Source organism: Balaenoptera ricei, chromosome 7 (genome assembly GCF_028023285.1).
Source record: "Balaenoptera ricei isolate mBalRic1 chromosome 7, mBalRic1.hap2, whole genome shotgun sequence".
In the NCBI taxonomy this organism is placed as follows: Eukaryota; Metazoa; Chordata; class Mammalia; order Artiodactyla; family Balaenopteridae; genus Balaenoptera; species Balaenoptera ricei.
The window spans coordinates 11,845,168-11,871,210 of NC_082645.1; the positions used below are offsets into that span (position 1 = coordinate 11,845,168).

At 40.1% G+C, this 26,043-nt stretch overlaps 1 protein-coding gene across 2 annotated transcripts in view; it reads left to right on the plus strand.

The window, feature by feature from the left end:
- The window catches only part of CNTNAP5 (contactin associated protein family member 5), an 887,247-nt gene that overhangs the window by 417,164 nt on the left and 444,040 nt on the right, over positions 1-26,043 (plus strand). For both annotated transcript variants that reach the window (XM_059927107.1, XM_059927108.1), the window contains exons 5-6: positions 3,189-3,392; positions 13,057-13,241. In XM_059927107.1, the coding sequence (XP_059783090.1) occupies positions 3,189-3,392; positions 13,057-13,241 (389 nt within the window). The remainder of the gene's footprint in view (positions 1-3,188; positions 3,393-13,056; positions 13,242-26,043) is intronic.

The following is a 26,043-nucleotide window of genomic DNA, read 5'->3' on the forward strand; positions in this document are numbered from 1 at the left end:
ACGGCCTGCCAACTGTATATGCCATGCTCCCTCACTCAGCACTAAAGCTCCTAAGGACCCAGTTCGTAACCCAGAGTCTGGTGTAGAGCCAGAGGGGAGGCATCAGAGGAGACCATGAAGATACAGGTGCAGACCCTGCACCCAAAGAATTTCAAGTAGAGTTTGAGAAGCTGAAATATGGCAGAACAGGAAACTTGGAGCCAGCTTGCGTTGCCTGGGCAGTAAACCGTTGAATCAAAAAGTGAAATAGCATTATTTTGGGTGAGAAAGTGGGGTGCCAACACTGGGGTGGAATGCAAAGTCCTCCATGTATCCTAAACACTACTAATACTCCTACTATCTGTTATTGGTTTAACACAAATAACGTGACAGACATGATGGCATCCCTTTGTACAAATTGTCACTTTGTATGGATAAGCACATTTAATGCTCACAGCAGTCTTCTCTGAAGGGTGTAATTACCCCACTTTATAGATGAGGAAGTCAAGGCTTAGGGATGTAGAGATGCCAAAGCAACACAGTTAACAAGTTATGACCATCACAGCTTAACATCCGTGATCTTACCTGCATTACGATCCTCATTATTCTATGATGGATGCCGGCTTGCTATCTGTAGCCTCCATTTGGTTTTCGTAGAGTCTGGTTCAGAGGACAGAGGCAGGAACATGGGTGGGGTGATATGGGGAGAGTCTGAGAGAGCGGGGGATTTGTGAAAATCCCTCTGTACCTGGACTGTTTCATTTTAGGGTCTCGGGAGTCATCAGCAAGCTTTTGGTTAGAACCACTTTATCCCAGAGGAATAAATTGTGAAATGGTATTTTTAAATTAATTACAGGAAAAGTATGATTTCATTTTTATTTTCATTTCAAAATTTCAGCTTTCCAAAGGATGTTTCTATATGCTTAGTCAAAAAAAAAACCCTTAATTTATCACTGTGTATGTTCAAAGTGAGGATTTTAATTGCTTGGTGAATAATAAAAAATTGAGTTATCCCAAGTACTTGATTTCAAATAAGAATAATTTCACCCCCACACACACCCATTCGCCACCATCCCACCCACATAAGATGGTATATAATGAATCTGTTTTAAGCTATAATTAAATAGCCTTAATGTTTTTCTATTATAAAAGTAATAAAAGTTTTTTGTAAAACTTTTTATGATGAAAAACTAGGAAAAGTAGTGTAAAAATAACCTATAATAACACCTCCTAGATAGAGTCACTATTAATTTATTTTAAAGGCTATTTTTTAGAGCAGTTTAGATTCACAGCAAAATAAAAAAGGAAGGTACAGGGATTTCCCATATACCCCCAGCTCCCAAAAATGCAAGTTCCCCTCCCCAATTATCAGCGACCCCCATCAGAGTGGTACATTTATTACAATTGATGAACCTACGTTGACAAATTGTAATCACCCAAAGCCCATAGTTTACATTATGGTTCACTATTGTAGTTGTACATTCTGTGAGTTTAGACAACTGTATAATAACATGTATCCATCATTATACTATCATAGAGTATTTTCAGTGCCCTAGAAATCCTCTATACTGTGCCAATTTATTTTTCCCTCCCATTAACCCCTGGCCTCCACTGATCTTTTTACTGTCACATAGTTTTGCTTTTTCTAGAATGTCATATAGTTGGACTCATACAGTAGACTTTTCAGATTGGCTTTTTTCACTAAGTGATATGGACTTAAGTTTTTTTTTTTCTTTTCTTTTTTTCATGGCTTGATAGTTCATTTCTTTTTAGTGTTGTATAATATTCCAGTGTCTCAGTGTACCATCGTTTAGTTATCCATTCACCTGCTGAAGGACATCTTGGTTGCTTCTGGTATTTGGCAATTATGAATGAAGCTGCTATAAACATCTGCGTGCAGGTTTTTGTGTGGACGTGAGTTTTCAGCTCCTTTGAGTAAATACCAAGGAGCTAGGTTGCTGGATAGTATGGTAAGAGTACACTTAGTTTTGTAAGAAACCACCGAACTGTCTTCCATTGGCTGTACCATCTCACATTCCCACCGGCAATGAAGCAGAGTTCCTGTTGCCCCACATCCTCACCAGCACTTGGTGGTGTCAGTGTTCCAGAGTTAGACCATTCTAATAGGTGTGCAGTTAACAGCATCTCATTATTTTAATTTGCATTTCCCTGGTGACATGTGACGTGGAGCATCTTTTCAGATACTTATTTGTCATCGGTAGATATTCTTTGGTGAGGCGAGACTCCTCATATTTGAAAGTTGCTAAGAGACTAGATCTTAAAAGTTCTCATCACAAGAAATAAAATTCTATAACTATGTATGGTGACAAACGTTAACTACACTTTTTTGCAGTGATCATCTTAAAATATATACAAATATCTAATAATTATGCTGTACACTTGAAGCTAATATAACGTTGTAGGTCAATTATGCATCATTCAAAAAGAAAAAGAAAATCCTTATTAGCTTTTCGGCCTACAATTTTCAGATATGTTTATACACATCTACTACATAAGCTTATCTAAATTATGATTACCGGGCCTTCTCTTTTTGCTTTCACAATAACGAATGAACATTTTTGTATGTGAAAACGAAAATGATAGATACCATCAGCACAAAATAAGGCAGTCATGAGAAGGATGCAAGATATTTGCCCTCTCTGTTCAAATAGTAAGTCTTCTTTTACTGCATATTCTTTTCCATTGAACCAAAAGGGAACCTCAGAATCCTTCTCAGTGCAGATCTAGGAAGACAGTACTATTCAGAGCTGAAATAATAAGCTATATATTTCATCTCCAACCTTGAGCCTGAGACGATGGGATTAAAGTGACTCCAACTATCAGAAGCAAATTATTAAGGAGGATAAATCATGAGAGATTATTACAACCAGGCATTTGACACAATAGAGCTTGACAAAGGTACCTGTGGTATTCGCACCCTGTCCCTTCAAGCAAAAGCTGACAGCACTAATGAGAGCTTTTACTTCTCAGCTAATGATCAGTTCACTCTGACTGTGTGATGGCTGCTTGTAAATGAATATTTCCCCTGAATCTAATTAGATTGGGTCTAGACTCTATGTTTCCCAGTGAGTCGGTACCTTATAGACGTCAGGAACATTTCTATTAATTGGACAACTAAGATGGGAAAGAAGGAAAAGCAATTCTGAGGATGTGCTCTGATTTTTCTCCCCCTCTCTCTTTGTGCCTAGAATCAGACATCGCCGACTTTGATGGCCGAAGCTCCCTTCTGTACAGGTTCAATCAGAAACTGATGAGTACTCTCAAAGATGTGATCTCCCTGAAGTTTAAGAGCATGCAGGGAGATGGGGTCCTGTTCCACGGAGAAGGACAGCGCGGGGACCACATCACCCTGGAGCTCCAGAAGGGGAGGCTTGCCCTGCACCTCAACTTGGGTAGGTCCCTGCCCATGTCAGGCTACGGGGAAATCCTTTTGCAGCAGGTCAGCATTCCTTATCCTCCTAGTGTATCAGTTAGAAGTTCCTGGATCACAGTCTAAGTGACATATTTTCCTTATGCAGGTTGGAGAAGAAAAATACCACGTTTAAGCCATAAACAGCATTCTTTAAACAAGGTAATTTTGGTAGGTAGGGAGAGCTACAAGCTAATTGTTTGTTCTTTCTTTTTCTTGCTCTTCCTTTCTTTCTTTCTTTCTTTCTCTTTCTTTCATCTTTCTTTCTTTCTCTACATATTTCTCTTTTTTTAGTAATGAACTTTAGCTTGAGCAAGTTTAAACACACACGCGTACACACACACACACACACACACACACACACACGTATTATAATGAGGCTTTTGCTCACAGTCTATTGTCATTGTTACATTTATGAAAGTTAAGTTCCGGGGGAAAATGGAGGAAAAACATTTTAATATCTTTCCTGGTTTGTTTGTTTGTTTTTTGTTTTCGTTTGTTTTTGTTTTTTTGTGGGGGAATAAGGGGGTCATATGTATGGCATCTAAGTTTCTGGGCATTCCCATGTCTTATTAAGGGAAATACTGTTTTCTTTAAGTGTCCGGGCTGTGCCAGGGTGAGCCCTAGATTTGCCAAGTGCCAGCTAATTTAGTAGAGAATACCCTCCTGCCTTCTCTGTGTTTAGGACTCAGGCTTCCGCTGTAGGCTGGCATCCATCATCCCTGCCTCACTACTGGCAGCTCTGCATTTCTTTGTAATCAACTTCCTATCCCAGGGGAAGAAAGGGAGAGGGTCAGCCTCCTTTATGTGAAAGGTGCTTTGGAAGGAAGTATGAGCCAAGTGCAGAAGGCAGGGAACAGAGTTCCCAAAGATGAAAAGGCAAACCAAAAAAGCTCTACTGGAGAAAAAGAAACCAGGACAAAGATTTAGGCTGATGAAAAAGGAAGTGACCATTTTTTATAAGAGTGAGTCCCTTCCTCCCACTGAAAATGTATTAGTTTTAGCGGAAGGGGTGGAGAGTATATTTGTGGAAGAGAATTATCACCCATCACCAAGTATTCCCTATCAAGTAGTAAAGATGGAAAGTCACGGCCGAATTCAGTTTGTAAGCTCAAGTTGGATGAAAGACTGGAAAAATCACTGATAGGTTTTATCTTTTAGTAATTATTATTTAGTAATCAATTATTTTAGTAATTAGCATAAAAATGAAGATTATTGTGAACTCATCCCCAAAGCCAAACAATGTAGATCCTTATTTTGAGGCATTTCTGAGCATCTCCTTAGCCTCATGGTGAGTATTGGCACGGGTAGTAGGGAGAACCTCTGGATCCCAAGTTTTAACTCATAAAATTGATAACTAATGCACTAAATTAAATATTTAGCAAAAGCATCTTTCGAAGAAGAGTCTCACTCAGAGGAGAGCAATAAGAGGATTTGCTAGTAACATAATCGGTTTTGCTCACTTACCTAAAGAAGAAATGTATCAGTGAATTCTATGAAGGGTGGGCATATAAATATTCGGCAGAAATATATCAGTCTGTTAACTGGCCTTCAATTTTTGTGAAAGGAGAATGGATGGAGTAACCCCCCGAACACATACACACCCAGTTACAAGTGGTTCACAGAGCATTGTGGGTTGTGGATAAAGTTATTATGACTTGTCAATAGTAAAGCAGGTAACACTGAATCTGTCAGTGACTGCCATTTGGATTCCCAATTCCAATGTGCCATTACCACTCCAAAGCTCTGCTCCAACATCCATAACCCAATGAGGTACACCAGCTTCACACACAGTAAAGCAGGATGGAAAGGAAGAGGTGTGCTCATGTGACAGATTTTATTTTAATTGGAGACAGGTGCTAGCTATTTATTATGGGGAAAGTTCATAATCCCCAAGCCTCAGTTTACTTATTTCTAACCTGGGGTTATTAATAACTATCTTCCAGGGCATGAACGTGAAAGCTAAAAATATTTAAAATGAATTTTCTTTGTCAGTATATAAACACGGTGAAGCTCTTAATATTACCCGTCATTCAACCAACAATATCTGAATGTCCCACACCCTGTGCTATGCGGGTCTTCCTGGAAAGAAATGGGTATTTTAAGGTAAAGAAGACCCGCTCCATGCTGCGATATAAAGAAGGCAGAATAATTCTCTCTTTCCAGATTCCATCTGCCCCATATTTCTAACTGTGGTGGCGATAATGGAAAATCTCCTTTAGTCTGTTTTCTGCGGAGTTTGGAATTTCTTCATCTTTTCATCTGCTTATGGATTTTACTCATTTCCATCCGTTTACCATGACTGTTTCCTGTACTTATCTCTTTTAAGCAGTCACCTAGGATACTTGTTAAATAGCACAGATTTCTATGTTCCTTCTCTAGAGAGATGCTGACATATATTAGTACTTTAGCTCTGCGTAACTCTGTTACAGCCAGCAGATTTCTGGAAGCACTAAGTTAAGGGGAAAGGGGGAATGATAATCATTTTGATTTGCCCATAAGAGAAAATCTGTAACATACGTTCCACAAGGGCAAGATAACACTTTGTTCATAACTGTAGCTCCGGAAACTAGGAGAGCACCAGCCTGAAGTAGGTACTTGAGGCAAATTGAGTACATTGGAAAAAGTGGTTTTCATCTCACATATCAGAGCCTGACACAAATATACATTACTCTCATTTGGCTTGCTGACTCCCAAGCCTGAGCTACTCCCCCACCTATGATATTTGCAGAATACCCACAATGTGCCAGTATCCTATCCAATCCTCAGAGCAGCCCTATTAGGTACATAAACATTAGTTCCAATTTACCCATGTGGAATATTAGGCTGAAGGAGGATATATCACCTGTTCAAATTACACAGCCAGAAATTAGCATAGCCACAATTAAAATCCAGTTATATTTACCAGTTTTTAAACTTACTTTCAGATTATAAAATATATGTCAGTTTTAGAAAACTTGAAGGAAAAAAAAAACACTCTATAAAGAAGGGAAAAATCACTCAAAATCCTACAACTCAGTCATCCTTCTATTAACATTTTTGTATATTTTCCAAGTGTTTTCGTTAGCTATTTATGTAAAATTTTTACATATGATAGAAAATTCATGTTCTTCCCATGTTGCCACACAGCCTTCAAAGAGGAAAGAGTTCATACCATCCATGATCAAGCTCTTCTTTTAAAGAAATGAATCAAGAAATAAAAAGGAAGAAAGAGAGAGAGCAAGAGGAGGAAGGTGGGGAGACAGAATCCTAAAATCCAAGTTAATGGGCTGCAAAATGGTGCTGGGGCAATGGCCAATGAAGGAAGAAGGGGAGGAAGTTTCTCTCTACCCAGCTGACGTGGACACTGCAGCAGTGTTTCCTTTAGTGACAGTTCTCCAGTTCCGTATCTAATCTGTGACTTTACAATTCAGAAATTCAGGCTGAGTAGAGAGGTTCAGTACCACGGACAGCTGCATGACCTGTACCATGGCCTTTGGAGGTATACACAGTGTGCTGTGGTTCTTCACAAGTGATGCTTTTTGCCGATATTCTGATTCATATTACCTAGTTACTCCTATGGAGGCTGACTTGGAAAGATCATTTCAATGCTGCAGCTGAACTTGGCGTTTGACAACTTTCTTCGGGCAGAGCAGTGAGATTTCTAGAGCTACTAATGGGAGAGAGATTTCTTCTCTCAGTCCATAAGGGGGTTCATAAAGATTCCTCTTTCCACGCTACACATCTCATTCAGATCACCTGTGGCAGTTTGCCCTCTGTAGAATTACAACAGCTCAAACCCTATATGCAGGTGGGAGAATCAAAGAGCGGAGGCATTACATGACTGGGGAATTGTGGTGAGAACTAAATAAAACATCAATAGCACATGCAGGTCATTCATCCTTACAAGAGTCCAGCGCCTTTGAACTGAGGCATAATGTTTGCGTAATATGGCAGTCGTAGGAAAGCGAGAGTCTCGGCATAGCATAACCACGTGTGGAGCACACTGTCCTTGGGGGGCCAAGTATGGGTTCAGAGGCAAAGCATTTGACTGCATAACCAACGCATTGAGATAGCTTGGGATATCAGTGAACAGTCTGTACATTCTCCAGAGGGTCCAATGAACGTTTACTTTAGCTTTTTGAAATTCAAGCATTTTGATAAGCCAACTCATATGTATTCATAAAATGTTTATTGTGTTTCTGGACTTGGACTAAATACTATGAAAGATGTTTTTTAACGTTGCCATTTTTTGAGAGCCCTCACTTAGGCACTGTGTTAGACATTTTACATATATATTTCATTTGTATCACATGGCAATCCTACAAACTATATCCAAACCCATTTTACAGATGGAGAAACTGATGGTCAGTGATGTCCAGTAGGTTGCCCCGGGCCACATAGGTCATGTAGATGCATAGCCGTAAACCCAAGATTAGAACACTCTCCAATCGAACCCCAAGTTCCTGACATTAATCATTAAAATGTTATAAACCTTCATGAAACAATTACAAATTAAATATCAGGAAGTTGGTATCCATGTGTTATATTTTGAGAATGGAGAGACCAGAGTAGGATAAAGGAGTCCAGAAAGCCTTCCTGGATCCACCTTGAGTTAGCTGGAGATTTCATTACAAAGAAGAAAGGAACACAGGCATTTCAGACAAAGTGTCAGTGGGATAAGTTGTGCCACATTTTATATAAATTGTGTCATTCTTATAATAAGAATTCACTGAACGAGTACATTAAGCCAGGCACTGAGCTATGCACTGGAGGTTAAAAGTTGAATTTACCAGTTCTGATTTTCAAGGAGGTCCCGGCCTAGTAAAATAATTATTGTAATTTACTTTCTAATTTTGTAATATTAACTAAAAATATATAATTAGGTATCATCAAAACCACATACCATAATTGTATTAAGATAGCATTTTTTAAGATAACAAAGTCACAGAAAATGGATACAACTTAGGAGTCAGACTTGAACCATGACTCCTAAATCTAGAGAATGTTCTATTGAATAAAATTTAGAAAATTTTTAACGACTTTAACAATACAAGAAAGATGTATTTCATTGCTTTTGTGATACATAAGGATTTGCTCTGATCTCAGGGTCAAGTCCACTGCAATCGCATGGCGTCCTGTCAGTTTCTATTTTCTTCGGAAGGCTTCACTTGAGTGCTTAGGAGGACATTCATCAGCCCTGAATTTGGCTAAACAAGGGTCTTTATGCTCCTGGATAACCTGTAAAGGTGAAATTTGCCTTCACCTTCTACATCGTGCCCTTCCCTCTTAGGGTTGCCCCATGTTCCTTTTCCACAGCTCTCGGCTTCCCAATGCATCAAATCCTTTCCTTGGTATTCTGATTAAGCTATATAAGCTCACGCATATGTATGGTGGAAAGCAGATGACCAGGACATAAGAAATGAGGGTGAGTGGGAGTATCAATTTTTCCAGTAAGGGTAGTGGTAAGAGCATTAGCTTTGGAGTCAGAGCTTGGTTGTAACCCTAATTCTTTGTGTCCTCAGGTATGTCTTGTAGCTCCTTTGAGGTGCAGCTTTTTGTAAGGCTGTGTTCAGGAATAATGGAAACAACCTATGTAAAATGCTTACCTCACTTAGTAGAAGAGAACCTTAAAAATACAAGTGAATACCAACATCGATAACCTGAACAACTAAGGTGGGAAGGTTAGTTCTGAAGATCGGGTGGAGGTAGGCATTGGTGACCTCCGTGTGAGTGGTCCCCTATCTCATCATCAATAAATCAAGCCCTTTCCAACGTGACTTTCTGTTGAAATACAATCTTAAAAAAGAAAGTTTCTGTTCCCTTTTGCTAGGCTATATGATATCCACAGATTGTGGAAGTTAAAGTGCCATCCATGTTTAAACTGTTAAGACCAAGCAAGATTTAATCAAAGAAGACTTTGGGTGAAAACACTGCAATATACCTGCCCTTAGCCAGAAAAATGTTAGTTCCAAGGATGAACAATTTGACATGCTTATCCACAGTATGTTGGGGATGGGGGTGGGGGAGAAGAGCAAGTTAGAAATATTTTGCAATCATTTCAAGCTTCCTATAAAAATTGCCATATGCTTTAGGGACTTGAGTAGTATTTACATTGTTTCATTTTAATTATATCTCAAACCACAGGAAAGCAAGTTTTTATTTAATTAGTAATAAGAGGTATTTTCCCCCCTAATGTGTTTCTGGCCTAAAAGATAGCTTCCAGATATTTTTATTGTCTTTGTCCTTCACAATTGCCCGTAGGAATTTTTATCTTGCCTTAGTAAATTGGAAACTAGTTAAAACTAGTAGCTGAACCATAATTGCCACTGAGATAAAACTTGAAATGTGTATTACAGGATGAAGAGTTTGATAATCTTTTGAGAATGAAGTTTTTATTGTAATTTCTAATAATGAACATTTCTAGGTAAAATGGAACCTTTCCTAGGAGTAATCTTTTTCTTCATGGTAACACCTACTGTAGATACAATTTAAAACATCCTATTTAATGAATAGCAGAATTTCCTGTTTAACCAATTGTTTAAACAGACTAACTTTCACTCAATTTGTGTGCATACAAGATTTCTGAGTGTTAGCATAGAATGATTAATGGAGAGGAATGGTGAAATAAGTTCATGTCTACCAATTTTTTTAGTTAAAACGATGCTTGTAATGCAGGAGATATTCAATAATTTACACATCACTCGTATATTTTTCAATGAACCAGCTATGCAGGTTAAGGATTATGTTTTTAATGAAGTTTATTTGTTTTTCCCATTATCAAAGATACTCATACTCATTCTAAAATATAAGAAGAAAAGAAAAAAGAAAATCAAAACTTCTGTTAGTAAATGCAAACAAGGATAGAAGAAAGATTCACTACGTTATCCAAAAAGTCAAGTAAAAATTACAGTCTGTTTGACCTATTCAAAATTAAATTTCTCTTTTGAAGTAGGAATAATAGTGTAGAAAAATATTAAAATACTTAATTTAATCCTTGTCTTTATTGGCTCTATTAAAGAAATCAACATATCACTAAAATCCACCCAACACAACACATAAGAACAAATAATTGGGAGGAAAAGATGTGATTCCTTTACTTTTTCATTTTGTGACTTTCAGTGGCTTTACAGTTTCAAACCTTTAATGTTTTGGACTTATTATTAATGAATCATTGTTAAATGCCTTTTTACTTTTTAAGAAAAAAAGTCGGAGGTGCCCGTCAAATTTCAAGTGAAATCTCTGATATTAAATCTATTTGACTTATTACCTAGAATTAATAGTTTATAAGGCACACTGTTTCCTTCAACCAATCATTAGCCTTTGGACATGTTTTATTTTATAAATAAAAGTTGTGTGCGTGTGTGTGTGTGTGTGTGTGTGTAGAAGAAGTGGGGGAGAGAGACAGACACTGGTGTTCTTTGTTCTGACTGGTACCACTTTTCACCTACCTGCTCAAGCAAACATACTAAAAGTCATCCCTAGGTGAGTCTTTCCTTTACTATGTCCACCTCCAATATCCAAATGGCATGCCAGGTCACCACAGGCCAACACCTTCTCACTGGCTGAAAATCCATCCTCCTGTGCTCTCTTTTACCTAAGCCCCTCGTCCCCCATCTAGATGACTGCCAGTTTTCCTGCCAGGCTTAGCCTTCTCATCAAATTCCCATACAGCTGTCAAAATAACCTTCTTAAAATGTTAATCTGAGTCAGTAATCCCTGACTTATTAATTCACCAATGGCTCCCATTTCTTAAAAGGAAACACAGGCTGTCACCTAGCTCACAGTAGCACACTGGTGCTGGGTGGGATAAGCCAGCCCCACGTGGTCATGGTACTGTGCTGCGTGGAATCCCTTTAGGTGTTCCCCTGGACCCCCAGCCTTGGCATGTGCTTCTCCCGGCTGGGTAACAATGCTCCTTGTTCTGGCCAAATATCAGGCCTGGCACCACTTTGTAAAGTGGCCTCCACAGCTCCCTACCCTGCATTTCCTTGGCTCCCTGCATTAACTGCTGTTAGTACCAGCAGCATGCTTTTTATCAATTCACTTATTGAGTCTCCACGTTAGAACTTTCAGAGAGGGAAGTGTGCCTTTTAACTCTGTATCTCCTGTATACATCATTTGTCACTGTAAGCAAGACAGGTAGATATCCACACCTTTTTGTAGATGGATGGAAGGATGAAAGGAAGGGAGGGAGGAAGGAAGGAAGGAAGGGAGGGAGGAAAGGAAGAAGGAAGGAAAGAAGGAAGAAGGAAAGGAGGAGAGAGAGAAGGAAAGAGGGAAGGAATGAGGGAGGGAGAGAGAGGTGAGGGAGAAAGAAAAAGAAGAAGATCTATTGACGTATTTGCATAATTTGACACATTTTAAGAACTCAGAAGATGTGGAACAAATCAATATGTCAATGAATAAATCAATTAAAGGCAGCTATGAACTCATCAGCTCTTATTTTTCAATTACAATCATCTGGGTGCCTCCCCCCAACCCCCATAGGAAGCAACAAAATGTTATTTTATGCAGGAAGCAGTGACTTGGGGCCATAATGGAGGTGGGAGTGAACAGCCTACAGTGGAAATGGCAGCTCCTGCCCCTTAAATGCCGCACCATGGCGCAGGCTGCTGCGGTTGTTCTGTAAAACTTGTCTTAGGAGAGAGGAGAGAGACATTTAGCTTTCAGTTACTAAGGGTACCGAACGCATAAAATATTCAAAAATTGGAAGGTTTACATGTAAGTAAAATTAGTTGCATTGAACTGTTCATTTTGCTAAGGCTGAGCCATTCTACAGGAAAAAAGAACAAAGAAAAAAAAAAAAGCTGTAATCTTTTTGACAGAAGGATACAGGCAGGAAGTCCATCAAATTGGAGGAGAGACAGGAGGGGAAACGGGCAGACTTGATTGAAAAATGTACCTCTCCACCGGAATCTCTCACATTCTCCCAAGGAGTGTCTTCCAAGCTCCGTTTAGGGTGAATCATAGGACCCTTGCCGCGGTCAGTCAAAAGGGTCGAGACCTGGATTTGAACGCTGGCTGCATCTCTACCTAGGCATGCTTACCCTCACCGGACCTCAGTTTCCTAATTTGTCAAATGCAAGTAATCATTTTGTCTTCGAGCATCAAACTTGGAGGATATAAAATCCCTATTTAAGTGCCCTTGATAGAGTAGGCATTTGAAAATGGCAACTAAAATGATTATTTCCTCCCCGTTGCCTTTGCCCACAAATTTGCCCAACTCATTGGGGCCATGGTCTTCCCTCTACTTCTCCAGCGTTCACTCTTCCTCCAAAGCACAGCTAAAGATTCACTTTCTCCTTTCAAGAGCCATTCACATGCAAAGAATATGTATTCTTTCTAACTGTGACAAGTCCTATTTTCGATATTATTCATATGGCCATCAGGATATGGTTTCTCTTATTATTTAATCGCACAAGTCCTGAAACCATGTCATTTCATGTGTAGAAGGGGGTGTGTGTATCAGTTGACTTGAGATTTTGGTCCTGCAATCTGTGGGAAAAGGTTGGTATTCCTTCCCAAGCCCAGCATGGTTCTGGGTCTGCAGAGAGGGTATCATCCTTTACCTTTGGACAGAGAGAGTTGGACTTGCTAGCAGAACGTTCTAGTGCTTCAGGCTGCCCTTGGGCACAGAGCCATCCCGTGTTCCATCCCCTTCACAGATGACAGCAAACCTCGGCTCAGCAGCAGCCCCCCCTCGGCCACCCTGGGCAGCCTCCTCGATGACCAGCACTGGCACTCCGTCCTTCTCGAGCGGGTCGGCAAGCACGTGAACTTCACTGTGGACCGCCACACACAGCACTTCCGGACCAAGGGCGAGGCGGATGCCTTAGACATCGACTATGAGGTGAGCTGATTCTCCCTGCAGACCCCCAAGCCCCTTGCTCGTGATCAGTAAGAAAATCAGGAAGCAAAAGAGCAAGTGAGAAGATGTGGGCCCCCGACAGATCTTACCCTGGGGCTTCTCTTCGCCTCGCTCTAAGCCCAGTCAGCCAACCACGGGGGTGTCCACGGAGAGAGTCTGAGCTCTGAGCCTGGGGAAACGCCTTGCAAGGCATCAGCTAATTGTGTGCATTTTAAAATCAGCAAGGCTCCTTTTTACTTTTTAATACTTCTTTTTTTTTTTTTTTCTGGTAGCTTTCCTGTATCACCATCTAGTCTCTTGGTTACATTCAGTAATTCTTTTTTCAAAACTCAGCTTCAGTTAGCCGAGGTCATGGAAAATACAGAAATTATATTAATATAAAATTTTAGGTCAATTATACCTTAATAAAATAAGTAATAAAATCCAAAGAAATTGAAAATCTGCATGATAGGCTCTTGTTTTGCACCTTCATTCCTACGCAGACTTCTGACCAATACACAAGGACAGTTAGTTCTACAAAAGAGCAGGAAAGAACTAACTGTCCTTGTGTATTGGTCAGAAGTTTTGCAAGACCAGCGGCCAAGATTTATCCATCTTTGCTAGTAGTTCAGTTCAAGAAGCATATATTGTGCTCCCACTGTATACCAGGCTCTCTTCTAGGCAGTAACAGTCAGAGGTGACTAAAGCAGAGTCCCTGAGTTGGAGAGGCTTACAGTCTAATAGCAGGGTCAGGCCTGGAACACCCACTGCAGAGCAAGGAGGTGAAAGCTACCTTGGAGAACGGCACTGGGCACTGCGGGATCCCAGGCAGAGAGTGCTTGGCTCAACCTTGAATGAGGGTGGAAGACTTCCAGCAGGAGATACTGCTAAGTCTTGAAAGGAGAGTAGGGTTAGCTTGATGAGAAAGGTGAAAAAGGCCGGCCAGGTCAGAGAGGACCCTGTGCAGGGCACGGGGCATGAAATGTCACAGTCCGGTATCTATGGGATTTGAAACAATCGTCCGGCAGTGGTGTGTGAGGGCCAGCTGGTACTGACTCGTGAAGGCCAGCTGGTCGATTTTCAGGAAGTTTGGAAGCTGGCTGGTAAATACAGCCATTATGAAAAACCCAGTTATTTAAACTTATAATCCATCGAAGTATTTTAAAAATGTACTAAATTCATTGATTCCTAGTTACTTTATTTTATTCTATCTATCTATCTATCTATCTATGTGTTTTTCTATGCATCTATCTATATGTATTTGAGGTTTTTTACTTCTGTTGTATCTGTGTGGTGGAAATACACTATCTTGGATTGCTACAGTGCATCTCTTCCCAATTCCATATTTAGTGACATCCGTTTGATGGTTTGAAATCCATCATAGCGGAGATATTTACACCATGGATATTGGTAAATCCTATAAGTCAGGGTTTGATTTATTGTTTTGTTGATTGTCTAGACCAGGGATAGGCAAACTACAGCCTGGAGACCAAGTCTGGCTTGAAGTCTGTTTCCTCCAGCCTGTGTGTTAAGAATACTTTTTATATCTACGTTGTTTTAAAAAATTAAGAAAAAAAAAAAGAATAAGTGACAAGAGACTGTGTGATTACAGATAACAGAGTTCAGTGAAAAATCAGCGAAAGCATTCTATAAAAATCAATTGGTTTTATGGAATTTATAAGACAGTTTATTGTATATGTTGTTATTATTATTTGTAAATTGTGTTTACACATCGCTTATATCGGTAAAATGACCTAATGTCTGAATGCATGTGTGTGCCCACACACATACATATACAGAGATAAGTCTGTGTGTCTGTGTCACACCCTGAACAGCCAGATTTTAAACCTGCATCAACACACCACTTGAGGCAGGGGATTAGTGCGAGAGAAAACGTAAGAATTAGGGAAGACCCAGGTAATGATGGACCCTGGGACCCATGTTAAGGAGCTGAAACTGTGGCGGAAGAGGAGCCACTCAAGGATTTTTTGCAGAGTAGCGACATGGGCAGACTTATGTTTTAGAGGAGTCATTCTGAACGTGTGTTTCAGGGGCCAGTACAATTAGCACCCCCTGGAAATTTGTTAGAAATGAAAATACACAGGTCCTATCCAAACCTGCGGAATCAGAAACTCAGGGGGGAGGGGCTCAATCATTGGTTTTTAAAAATCCTCCAGGAGACTCTGATGCACCCTACTATCTGAGAACAGCTATTTTAGAGCAGTTACTCTAAAGGTTACTCTGGAGCTACTCTGTAGTTTAGATCTGTCTATAGGTGGGTGGAGCATGTTGCTGGACAGATGGTTAGAAACCCTGTTAGGGGACAATGTCAATCACTAGTGGATACATACAAGAACAGTGGAGGTGGAGATGAATAATTGGAAACTTAGAATCTGGCTTTTTTCCAATCTCTATCATGAACTATAAGAAAGATCGCCTCTTTTGATCCTAATCTTAATTTAGCATACTGTTGATAAGATACGCCATTCATTAACTGCAAAAGAGAATCTGTCACTCTTTGACTCAGGAGGCAAAATACCAGGCAGGTTTTTATTTTATTTTATTTTTTTTGAGTTGCTGATAACTGGAAATCTATGAGTATCAATCATTCTTATTTGTTTAAGTGATTGTAAAAGCAAAGAATACACACAATATTGAAATTATCTTAAAGCAAAGAGACATCGTTTAGGAACTTGAGGGCAATAAATAGCACAAAACCATCATGAAGTTTCACTAGGTCCCCATATACTTGACCTCTAATGACTTGAGAGGTGATTCTAAAATTCACCCAGTTGCCTGATTTAACATTTGTTTTCAAGTTAGCGCTACCTGTGGTCTCCAGTGTAGATAATCTGTATGGAATCACAGCTGAGTGCCATTAAAGTGACTGTCAGCATTTAGGGAAAGACATCCAAAGATGTCACTCAATTTATGAAGTTGGAACAGATTTCTTCTAGAAATGTCTAAATTTTTTGGTGCCTTGTAAGAAGTGTTTCCTGGGGGAGAGGGGAAAACACCTTGAAATGTTCCTATGAAGCAAACTGCTTCAGAGAATCCAAGCCCCTTCCAAAGTATGCAGCCAGCTTGTTCATATGAACATAAAAGAAGACAGACTGACTATAACAGTGACATTGACATTGGCTGCACTGGAACAGGAGAGGTAGGTGTTGGGAGAAGTCTCTCGAACAACTGGAACTCTCCAGCCTTTGAAGATTCACCTTCAAGGCTGTGTGGAGAGAAAGGGGCACCAGGGACAGGAATCCTGGGTCGTAATTACCACTTCACCACTAAGTAGGTGCAAAAACCTGGGAAGTAAAATTTCCTAACTTCAGTCACCCGGAAACAATATGAACACCCTTGCTGCTAAATAGGATATCTGAATCTGAATCTAAGGTCTGTTTTTTTACTGAAGTATAGTTTTATTTACAATGTTGTGTTATTTTCTGCGGTACAGCAAAGTGATTCAGTTATACATATATATACATATGCTTTTTTCATATTCTTTTCCATTATGGTTTATTTAGAGGATATGGAATATATTTCCCTGTGCTATACAGTAGGTCCTTGTTGTTTGTTTGTTTTATATATAGTAGTGTGTATATGTTAATCCCAAACTCCTAATTTATCCCTCCCCCCCGTCCCCTTTGGTAACCATAAGTTTGTTCTCTATGTCTGTGAGTCTGTTTCTGTTTTGTAAATAAGTTCATTTGTGTCATATTTTAGATTCCACATATAAGCGATATCATATGATTTTTGTTTTTCTCTGTCTGACTTCACTTAGTATGGCAATCTCTAGGTCCATCCATGTTGCTGCAAATGGCATTATTTTATTCTTTTTTGTGGTTGAATAGTATTCCATTGTGTGTATGTATGTGTGTGTGTGTGTGTGTGTATATATATGTATATATATATATGCCACATACTCTTTATCCATTCATCTGTTGATGGACATTTAGACTGCTGCTTCTGTGTCTTGGCTATTGTGAATAGTGCTGCTATAAATATTGGGGTACATATATCTTTTCGAATTAGTTTTCTCCAGATATATTTCCAGGAGTGGGATTGCTGGATCATATGGCAACTCTATTTTTAGTTCTTAAGAAACCTTCATACTGTTCTCCATAGTGGCTGTACAAATTTACATTCCCACCAACAGTGTAAGAGGGTTCCCTTTTCTCCACATCCCCTCCAGCATTTGTTTGTTTGGGTTTTTTTTAAACATCTTTATTGGAGTATAATTACTTTCAACGTTGTGTTAGTTTCTACTGTATAACAAAGTGAATCAGCTATACATATACATATAACTCCATATCTCCTCCCTCTTGCGTCTCCCTCCCACCCTCCCTATGCCACCCCTCTAGGTGGACACAAAGCACTGAGCTGATCCCCCTGTGCTATGCGGCTGCTTCCCACTAGCTATCTATTTTACATTTGGCAGTGTATATATGTCCATGCCACTCTCTCACTTCATCCCAGCTTACCCTTCCCCCTCCCTGTGTCCGCAAGTCCATTCTCTACCTCTGCATCTTTATTCCTGTCCCCTAGGTTCTTCAGAACCACTTTTTTTTTAGATTCCATATATATGTGTTAGCATACAGTATTTGTTTTTCTCTTTCTCACTTACTTGACTCTGTAGGACAGGCTCTAGATCCATCCACCTCACAACAAATAACTCAATTTCATTTCTTTTTATGGCTGAGTAATATTCCATTGTATATATGTGCCACATCTTCTTTATCCATTCATCTGTCGATGGACACTTAGGTTGCTTCCATGTCCTGGCTATTGTAAATAGAGCTGCAATGAACGTTGTGGTACATGACTCTTTCTGAATTATGGTTTTTTCAGGGTATATGCCCAGTAGTGAGATTGCTGGGTCATATGGTAGTTCTATTTTTAGTTTTTTAAGGAACCGCCATAGTGTTCTCCATAGTGGCTGTATCAGTTTACATTCCCACCAACAGTGCAAGAGGGTTCCGTTTTCTGCACACCCTTGCCAGCATTTATTGTTTGTAGATTTTTTCTTGATGAGTCTGGCTAAAGGTTTATCAATTTTGCTTATCGTCCCAAAGAACCAGCTTTTAGTTTTGTTGATCTTTGCTATTGTTTCCTTCATTTCTTTTTCATTTATTTCTGATCTGATCTTTATGGTTTTTTTCCTTCTGCTAACTTTGGGGTTTGTTGTTGTTGTTCTTCTTCTCTTTGTAATTGCTTTAGGTGTAAGGTTAGGTTGTTTATTTAAGATGTTTCTTGTTTCTTGAGGTAGGATTGTATTGCTATAAACTTCCCTCTTAGAACTGCTTTTGCTGCATCCCATAGGCTTTGGGTCATCGTGTTTTCATTGTCATTTGTTTCTAGGTATTTTCTGATTTCCTCTTTGATTTCTTCATTTATCTGTTGGTTATTTAGTAGCGTATTGTTTAGCCTCCCACATGTTTGTATTTTTTACAGTTTTTTTTCCTGTAATTGATATCTAGTCTCATAGTGTTGTGGTCGGAAAAGATACTTGATAGAATTTCAATTTTCTTAAATTTACCAAGGCTTGATTTATGACTCAAGATATGGTCTATCCTGGAGAATATTCCATGAGCACTTGAGAAGAAAATGTATTCTGTGGTTTTTGGATGGAATGTCCTATAAATATTCATTAAGTCCATCCTGTTTAATGTATCATTTAAAGCTTGTGTTTCCGTATTGATTTTCATTTTGGATGATCTGCCCATTGGTGAAAGTGGGGTGTTAATTTCCCCTACTACTATTTTGTTACTGTCAGTTTTCCCTTTTATGGCTGTTAGCATTTGCCGTATGTATTGAGTTTCTCCTATGTTGGGTGCATAAATATGTACAATTGTTATATCTTCTTCTTGGATTGATATCTTGATCATTATGTAGTGTCCTTCTTTGTCTCTTGTAATAGTCTTTATTTTAAAGTCTATTTTGTCTGATATGAGAATTGCTACTCCAGCTTTCTTTTGATTTCCATTGCATGGAATATCTTTTTCCATCTCCTCACTTTCAGTCTGTATGTGTCCCTAGGTCTGAAGTGGGTCTATTCAGTATGTATAAGGGTCCTGTTTTTATATCCATTCAGACAGTCTATGTCTTTTGGTTGGAGCATTTAATCCATTTACATTTAAGGTAAATATCAATATGTATGTTCCTGTTACCATTTTCTTAATTGTTTTGGGCTTGTTTTTGTAAGTCTTTTCCTTCTCTTGTGTTTCCTCCCTAGAGAAGTTCCTTTAGCATTTGTTGTAAAGCTGGTTTGGTGGTTCTGAATTCTCTTAACTTTTGCTTGTCTGTAAAGGTTTTACTTTCTCCATCAAATCTTAATGAGATCCTTGCTGCGTAGAGTAATCTTGTTTGTAGGTTTTTCCCTTTCATCACTTTTAATATCCCCTGCGACTCCCTTCTGTCTTGCAGTTTTTGCTGAAAGATCAGCTGTTAACCTTATGGGGATTCCTTTGTATGTTATTTGTTGCTTTTCCCTTGCTGCTTTTAGTATTTTTTCTTTGTATTTAATTTTTGATAGTTTGATTAATATGTGTCTTTGCGTGTTTCTCCTTGGATTTATCTTGTATGGGACTCTGCACTTCCTGGACTTGATTGACTATTTCCTTACCCATATTAGGGAAGTTTTCAACTATAATCTCTTCAAATATTTTCTCAGACCATTTTTTTTCTCTTCTTCTGGGACCCCTATAATTTGAATATTGGTGGTTTAATGTTGTCCCAGAGGTCTCTGAGACTGTCCTCAATTCTTTTCATTCTTTTTTCTTTATTCTTCTCTGTGGTAGTTATTTCCACTATTTTATCTTCCAGGTCACTTATCCGTTCTTCTGCCTCAGTTATTCTGCTATTGATTCCTTTCAGAGTATTTTAAATTTCATTTATTGTGTTGTTCATCACTGTTTGTTTGTTCTTTAGTTCTTCTAGGTCCTTGTTATATGTTTCTTGTGTTTTCTCCCTTCTATTTCCAAGATTTTGGATCATCTTTACTATCATTACTCTGAATTCTTTTCCAGGTAGACTGCCTGTTTCTTCTTCATTTGTTTGGTCTGGTGGGTTTTTACCTTGCTCCTTCATCTGCTGCATATTTCTCTGTCTTCTCATTTTGCTTAACTTACTGTGTTTGGGGGTCTCCTTTTTACAGGCTGCACATTCGCAGTTCCTGTGTTTTTGGTGTCTGCCCCCAGTGGGTGTGGTTGGTTTAGTGGGTTGTGTAGGCTTCCTGGTGGATGGGACTGGTGCCTGTGTTCTGGTGTGTGGAGCTGGATCTTGTCTTTCTGGTGGGCAGGGCCGTGTCTGGTGGTGTTTTTTTGGGTGTCTGTGCACTTAGTATGATTTTAGGCAGCCTTTCTGTAAATGGGTGGGGTTGTGTCCCTGTCTTGCCAGTTGTTTGGTATGGGGCGTCCAGCACTGGTGTTCACTAGCCTTTGGGTGGAGCTGGATCTTTGTGTTGAGATGGAGATCTCTGGGAGAGCTCTCACCGATTGATATTATGTGGGCTAGGAGGTCTCTGGTGATCCAGTGTCTTGAACTCAGCTCTCCCACCTCAGAGGCACGGGCCTGACAGCAGGCCAGAGCACCAAGACCCTGTCAGCCACATGGCTCAGAAGAAAAGGGAGAAAGAAAGTAAGAAAAAAATTTTTTTAAATAAATAAAAAGAAAAAAATATTAAAATAAAAAATAATAAAAAACAATAATAAAAAAAGAAGAGAGCGACCAAACCAGTAAACAAATCCACCAGTGATAACAAGCACTAAACACTAAACTAAGATAAACATAAAAGTCAGAATAAAATCAGTCACAGACAGCAAACCCCAAGTTCTACAATTGTTCCCAAAGTCCACTGCCACCATTTTAGGACAATTTATTGTCCATTCAGGTATTCCACTAATGCAGGGTACATCAAGTTGATTGTGGAGATTTGATCCACTCCTCGTGAGGCTGCTGCGAGAGATTTCCCTTTCTCTTCTTTGTTCGCACAGGTCCTGGGGTTCAGCTTTGGTTTTGGCCCCACCTCTGCATGTAGGTCGCCATCAGGCATCTGTTCCTGCCCAGACAGGATGGAGTTAAAGCATCAGCTGATTTGGGGGCTCTTGCTCATTCAGGCCAGCGGGAGGGAGGGGTATGGTAGTTATAATTGGAATGTGGGGCAAGCCTGTAGCAGTAGCGGCTGGCGTAATGTTTCAGTAGCCTGAGGTGCGCTGTGTATTCTCCCGGGGAACTTGTCCCTGGATCAGGGGACCCGGGCAGTGGCGGACTGCACAGGCTCCCTCAGGGTGTGGAGAGTGACCTGTGCTCGCACACAGGCTTCTTGGTGGCAGCAGCAGCAGCGTTAGCATTTCACGCCCATCTCTGGGGTCTGAGCTGATAGCCACAGCTCATGCCCATCTCTGGAGCTCACTTAGGTGGTGCTCTGCCTTCTGTGGGCACATGGGAAAGGAATCCCCTCTCCTCGCGCACCCTGAAACAATGGTCTATTGCCTCTTAGGCAGGTCCAGACTTCTCCCCGGCCTCCCTCCCGGCTAGCTGTGGTGCACCAGCCCCCTTCAGGCTGTGTTCACGCAGCCAACCCCAGTCCTCTCCCTGGGATCTGACCTCCGAAGCCTGAGCCTCAGCTCCCAGCCCCCACCCACCCCAGTGGTTGAGCAGACAAGCCTCTCAGGCTGGTGAGTGCTGGTCGGCAGTGATCCTCTGTGTGGGACTCTCTCCACTTTGCCCTCTGCACCCCAGTTGCTGTGCTCTCCTCTGTGGCTCCAAAGCTTCCCCCCGCCCACCCCCCATCTCTGCCAGTGAAGGGGCTTCCTAGTGTGTGGAAACCTTTCCTCCTTCACGGCTCCCTCCCAGAGGTGCAGGTCCCATCCCTATTCTTTTGTCTCTGTTTTTCCTTTTTTCTTTTGCCCTACCCAGGTACGTGGGGAGTTTCTTACCTTTTGGGAGGTCTGAGGTCTTCTGCCAGCGTTCAGCAGGTGTTCTGTAGGAGTTGTTCCACATGTAGATGTATTTTTGATGTACTTTGGTGGGGGGGAAGGTGATCTCTATGTCTTACCCCTCTGCCATCTTGAAGGTCCCCCCAAGCATTCTTTTCTTATCAAGAGTGCTCAGTTATCCTTTTTAACATAGCCACCTTAGCAGTATCAAAACTATTAAAAACATATTTTTAAAATATGTGATTTGGGACTTCCCTGGTGCCGCAGTGGTTTAGAATCCGCCTGCCAATGCAGGGGACACGGATTTGAGCCCTGGTCTGGGAAGATCCCACATGCCGCAGAGCAACTAAGCCCATGCACCACGACTACTGAGCCTGCATTCTGGAGCCCACGAGACACAACTACTGAACCCACATGCCCCAACTTCTGAAGCCCTCGCCCCTATGGCCCATGCTATGCAACAAGAGAAGCCACCGCAGTGAGAAGGCTGTGCACTGCAATGAAGAGTAGCCGCTGCTTGCTGCAACTAGAGAAAGCCCGCATGCAGCAATGAAGACGCAATGCAGCCAAAAATAAATAAATAAATAAGTAAATAATAAATAAATATGTGATTGATGTTATCATAAATACTAAAAAGACATTTTTTAAAAATAAATATATTTAATAAGAATTCTTAGTAAGAAAAAGCTATATTAAACTAAACACTAAGCATTTAAAAATACATGTACATCTTCAAATATATGTTTTATTGATGTTTTAAAGAAAATATGAGGTCATGCTTTTATTTTATTTATTTATTTTATTTTATTTTATTTTATTTTGGCCACACTTGCGGGATCTTAGTTCCCTGACCAGGGATCGAACCTGGGCCCTCACAGTGAGCTCACTGAGTTCTAATCACTCCACAGCCAGGGAATTCCCTAGATAGTACTTTTATAATCAAAGATTGTTGGAGGTCCTTCCAAGTATGAGATAAATTTTAGAAACCTGGAAATAAAATATATGAAAAATTTTGTACATATAAAATATTTAAAAAGCCACATGCAATTCCACAACAAAATACAGATAGAATGATATCATCCTCCCAAGAACTTGGAAAAGTATTTCAAAATTTAATTAATGAATAAGAAGCCCCCACAAATAATTTTTATAAACGTAACTCAATGGAAAAATAGGTAAAGAACATGAATATATAAAAAATACAGATTACTCTCAAATATATAAAAAGATGCACAACCTCACTCATAAGCAGAAGAAATGCAAATTCACGCTACAACGATATTTTAAACTTAGACTGCATGGAACACAAAATTTATATCGTTGGCATGGATATGAAGGAACCAGAACTATTTAATCTATTGTTAGTGGGACTATAATTAATACAACATCAAAGAAAGGACAACATCTTCAAAATTGAAACAAGTGCTCTTCAATCCAACAATTCTGCTTCTAGGAATTTATCCTACAATTATAAGCAAATGTGTGCAATGGGGTATATGTTAGGAATAACAAAAGGTTGGAAGATGGCCCAAAAGTCCATCAAAAGGAGGTTAATTAAAAATTATGGTAAGCCCTGTGAGGAAACGGCTCTGCCAGAGTGTCCCAGTGACCTCACACTGTCCACTTGGGCCAGGCAGCCAAAGCCATGCCCCACAGCTGATCTGAGTCTTGACAGGACACCTTGTCATCTTCCTGAGACACAAGAGGATGGAGGCCTGCAATTAGCGGCTCCAAGGCCATCGCCACCTGCCTCCTGGCCCCATACGACACAGTCCTGACACAGTTTCTTGACACCCCCTAAGTTCTGCGGAGGCATGAGGCTTTCTGCCCTGCACGCTTAGAATAGAGTTGCATCACATAGAATTGCTTAGCCTGATGTTGAATCTGGCCTCTGAACCTCAACACCAAATTAAATCTCAGAGACAGAGTTTCGGGTGAAGTAGAAAAGAATAGCTTTATTGCTCTGCCAGGCAAAGAGGGACACAGCAAACTTATGCCCTCAAAACTGTGTGTCCCGACCTGGAGGGGGTAGTGAGGAGTTTTATAGTAATGGTTCCAAAAGGAGAGTGTGAACAGCTCGTGGACATTCTTCTGATTGGTTGGTGGTGAGGTAATTGGGAGTCGGCATCATCAACCTTCTGGTTCCAACAGGTCTGGGGTCTACGTGCTTGTGGGCAGCAGACAGTTACCTTCTCCCAACTGGTGGAGGTTTCAGTATCTGCAAAACAGCTCAAAGATATTGTTGTGTGTATCCCTTGGGGGCACCAAGATCCTGCCCCAAGGCTGCACTATTGTTTCTTGTCTGTTCCTCCCTTGTCTCTGCATCCCCTCCCTTCCCTGATTAGCAACTGTTTGAACTGCTCATTGGAACTCAGGGAAGGTCATGGAGGCTGAAATAAGCCTATTTCCTTTAATCAAGAAACGGGGGGACACAGAAAGGCTTTTGTGCCCAGGAGCCTCACAAGGTCCTGCTCAGTTTCAAGCCGAAGTCTAGAATTAGATCTATAGCAATAAAGACTCTCGCAACTCACATTGTGGTCATCTGCCCTCACACTTAGTGTCCTCTGTGTTGGTGTGTGGGACACAGGGGCCATGGGAGATGTACTATTTGTCTACTCTTCCCTTTACTGTCTAAAGCACACATCATTGGAATCTCACAGTGGCTCCTTTATCTCTACGTGTATCCGCCAGGCCTTGGCCTTGGACTCACCTTGTTTTGTGTGTGTGTGCTTGACAAACCCGAGCAGAAGTATTATGCTTCCATTAAAAAGAATGAGGCAGCCCTATATGTTCTGATGTGGAACCATCTCCAGTATAAATTGTTCAATGAAAAGGAAAATCAGTGTGCAATGCAGTGTAAACAGTATCTGTGTTTAAAAAAATAGAAAAGAATATATAGACTTGAAAGTGCATAGACCCACAGAAATCTCTGGAAGGATATGGATAAGCAAATCAGAAGAAAGTGGGATCAACAAAGAGAAAAACTTTATTCTTTGCTGTGTACTCTTCTGAAACATTTTGCATTTTGTACCACACGCAAAAATAGTACTTTAGGAAAGAACTGAGGCAATAGAATGAATACATGACTTTAAAAGGTATTCCTTACTTCTAAAATCACACCCTCTAATTTATTTTTATTCATAGTGTTTCTTCAAAAACACTTGTCACTTTATAATATGTTATTAAATTACTTCTTTTAGTTGAAGTAAAAAACAAGTTAGTTGGATTTACAGTGTTGTGTTAGCTTCAGGTGTACAGCAAAGTCATTCAGTTATACATATATATATATATATATTCTTTTTTTTTGAAGTTGAAAAGTTTTATTTTACTTATTTATTGTTTTCATCATATTGTATACTTTATTTTTTTATTGACTTACAGTTGATTTAGAGTGTTGTGCTCATTCTTTTTCAGATTCTTTTCCCTTATAGGTTATTACAAAATATTGAGTATAGTTCCCTGTACTATACAGTAGGTCCGTGTAGGTTATCTATTTTGTATATAAAATTTACTTTTTTAAAAAATTTTTATTTATTTATTTATTCATTTTTGGCTGCGTTGGGTCTTTGTTGCTGTGCATGGGCTTTCTCTAGTTGCAGTGAGTGGGGGCTACTCTTCGTTGCGGTGCATGGGCTCTAGGCACGGGGGCTTCAGCAGCTGGGGCGCATGGGCTTAGCTGCTCCACAGCATGTGGGATCTTCCCGGACCAGGGCTTGAACCCATGTCCCCTGCTTTGGCAGGCAGATTCTTAATTACTGTGCCACCAGGGAAGTCCCAAAATTTACTTATTTTTAATTGTCTATCTCTTCATCCCCAACCCAGCCATAGAACTTCAGCTCATCATAAGGGTCAAGGTTTTCTTTTTTACT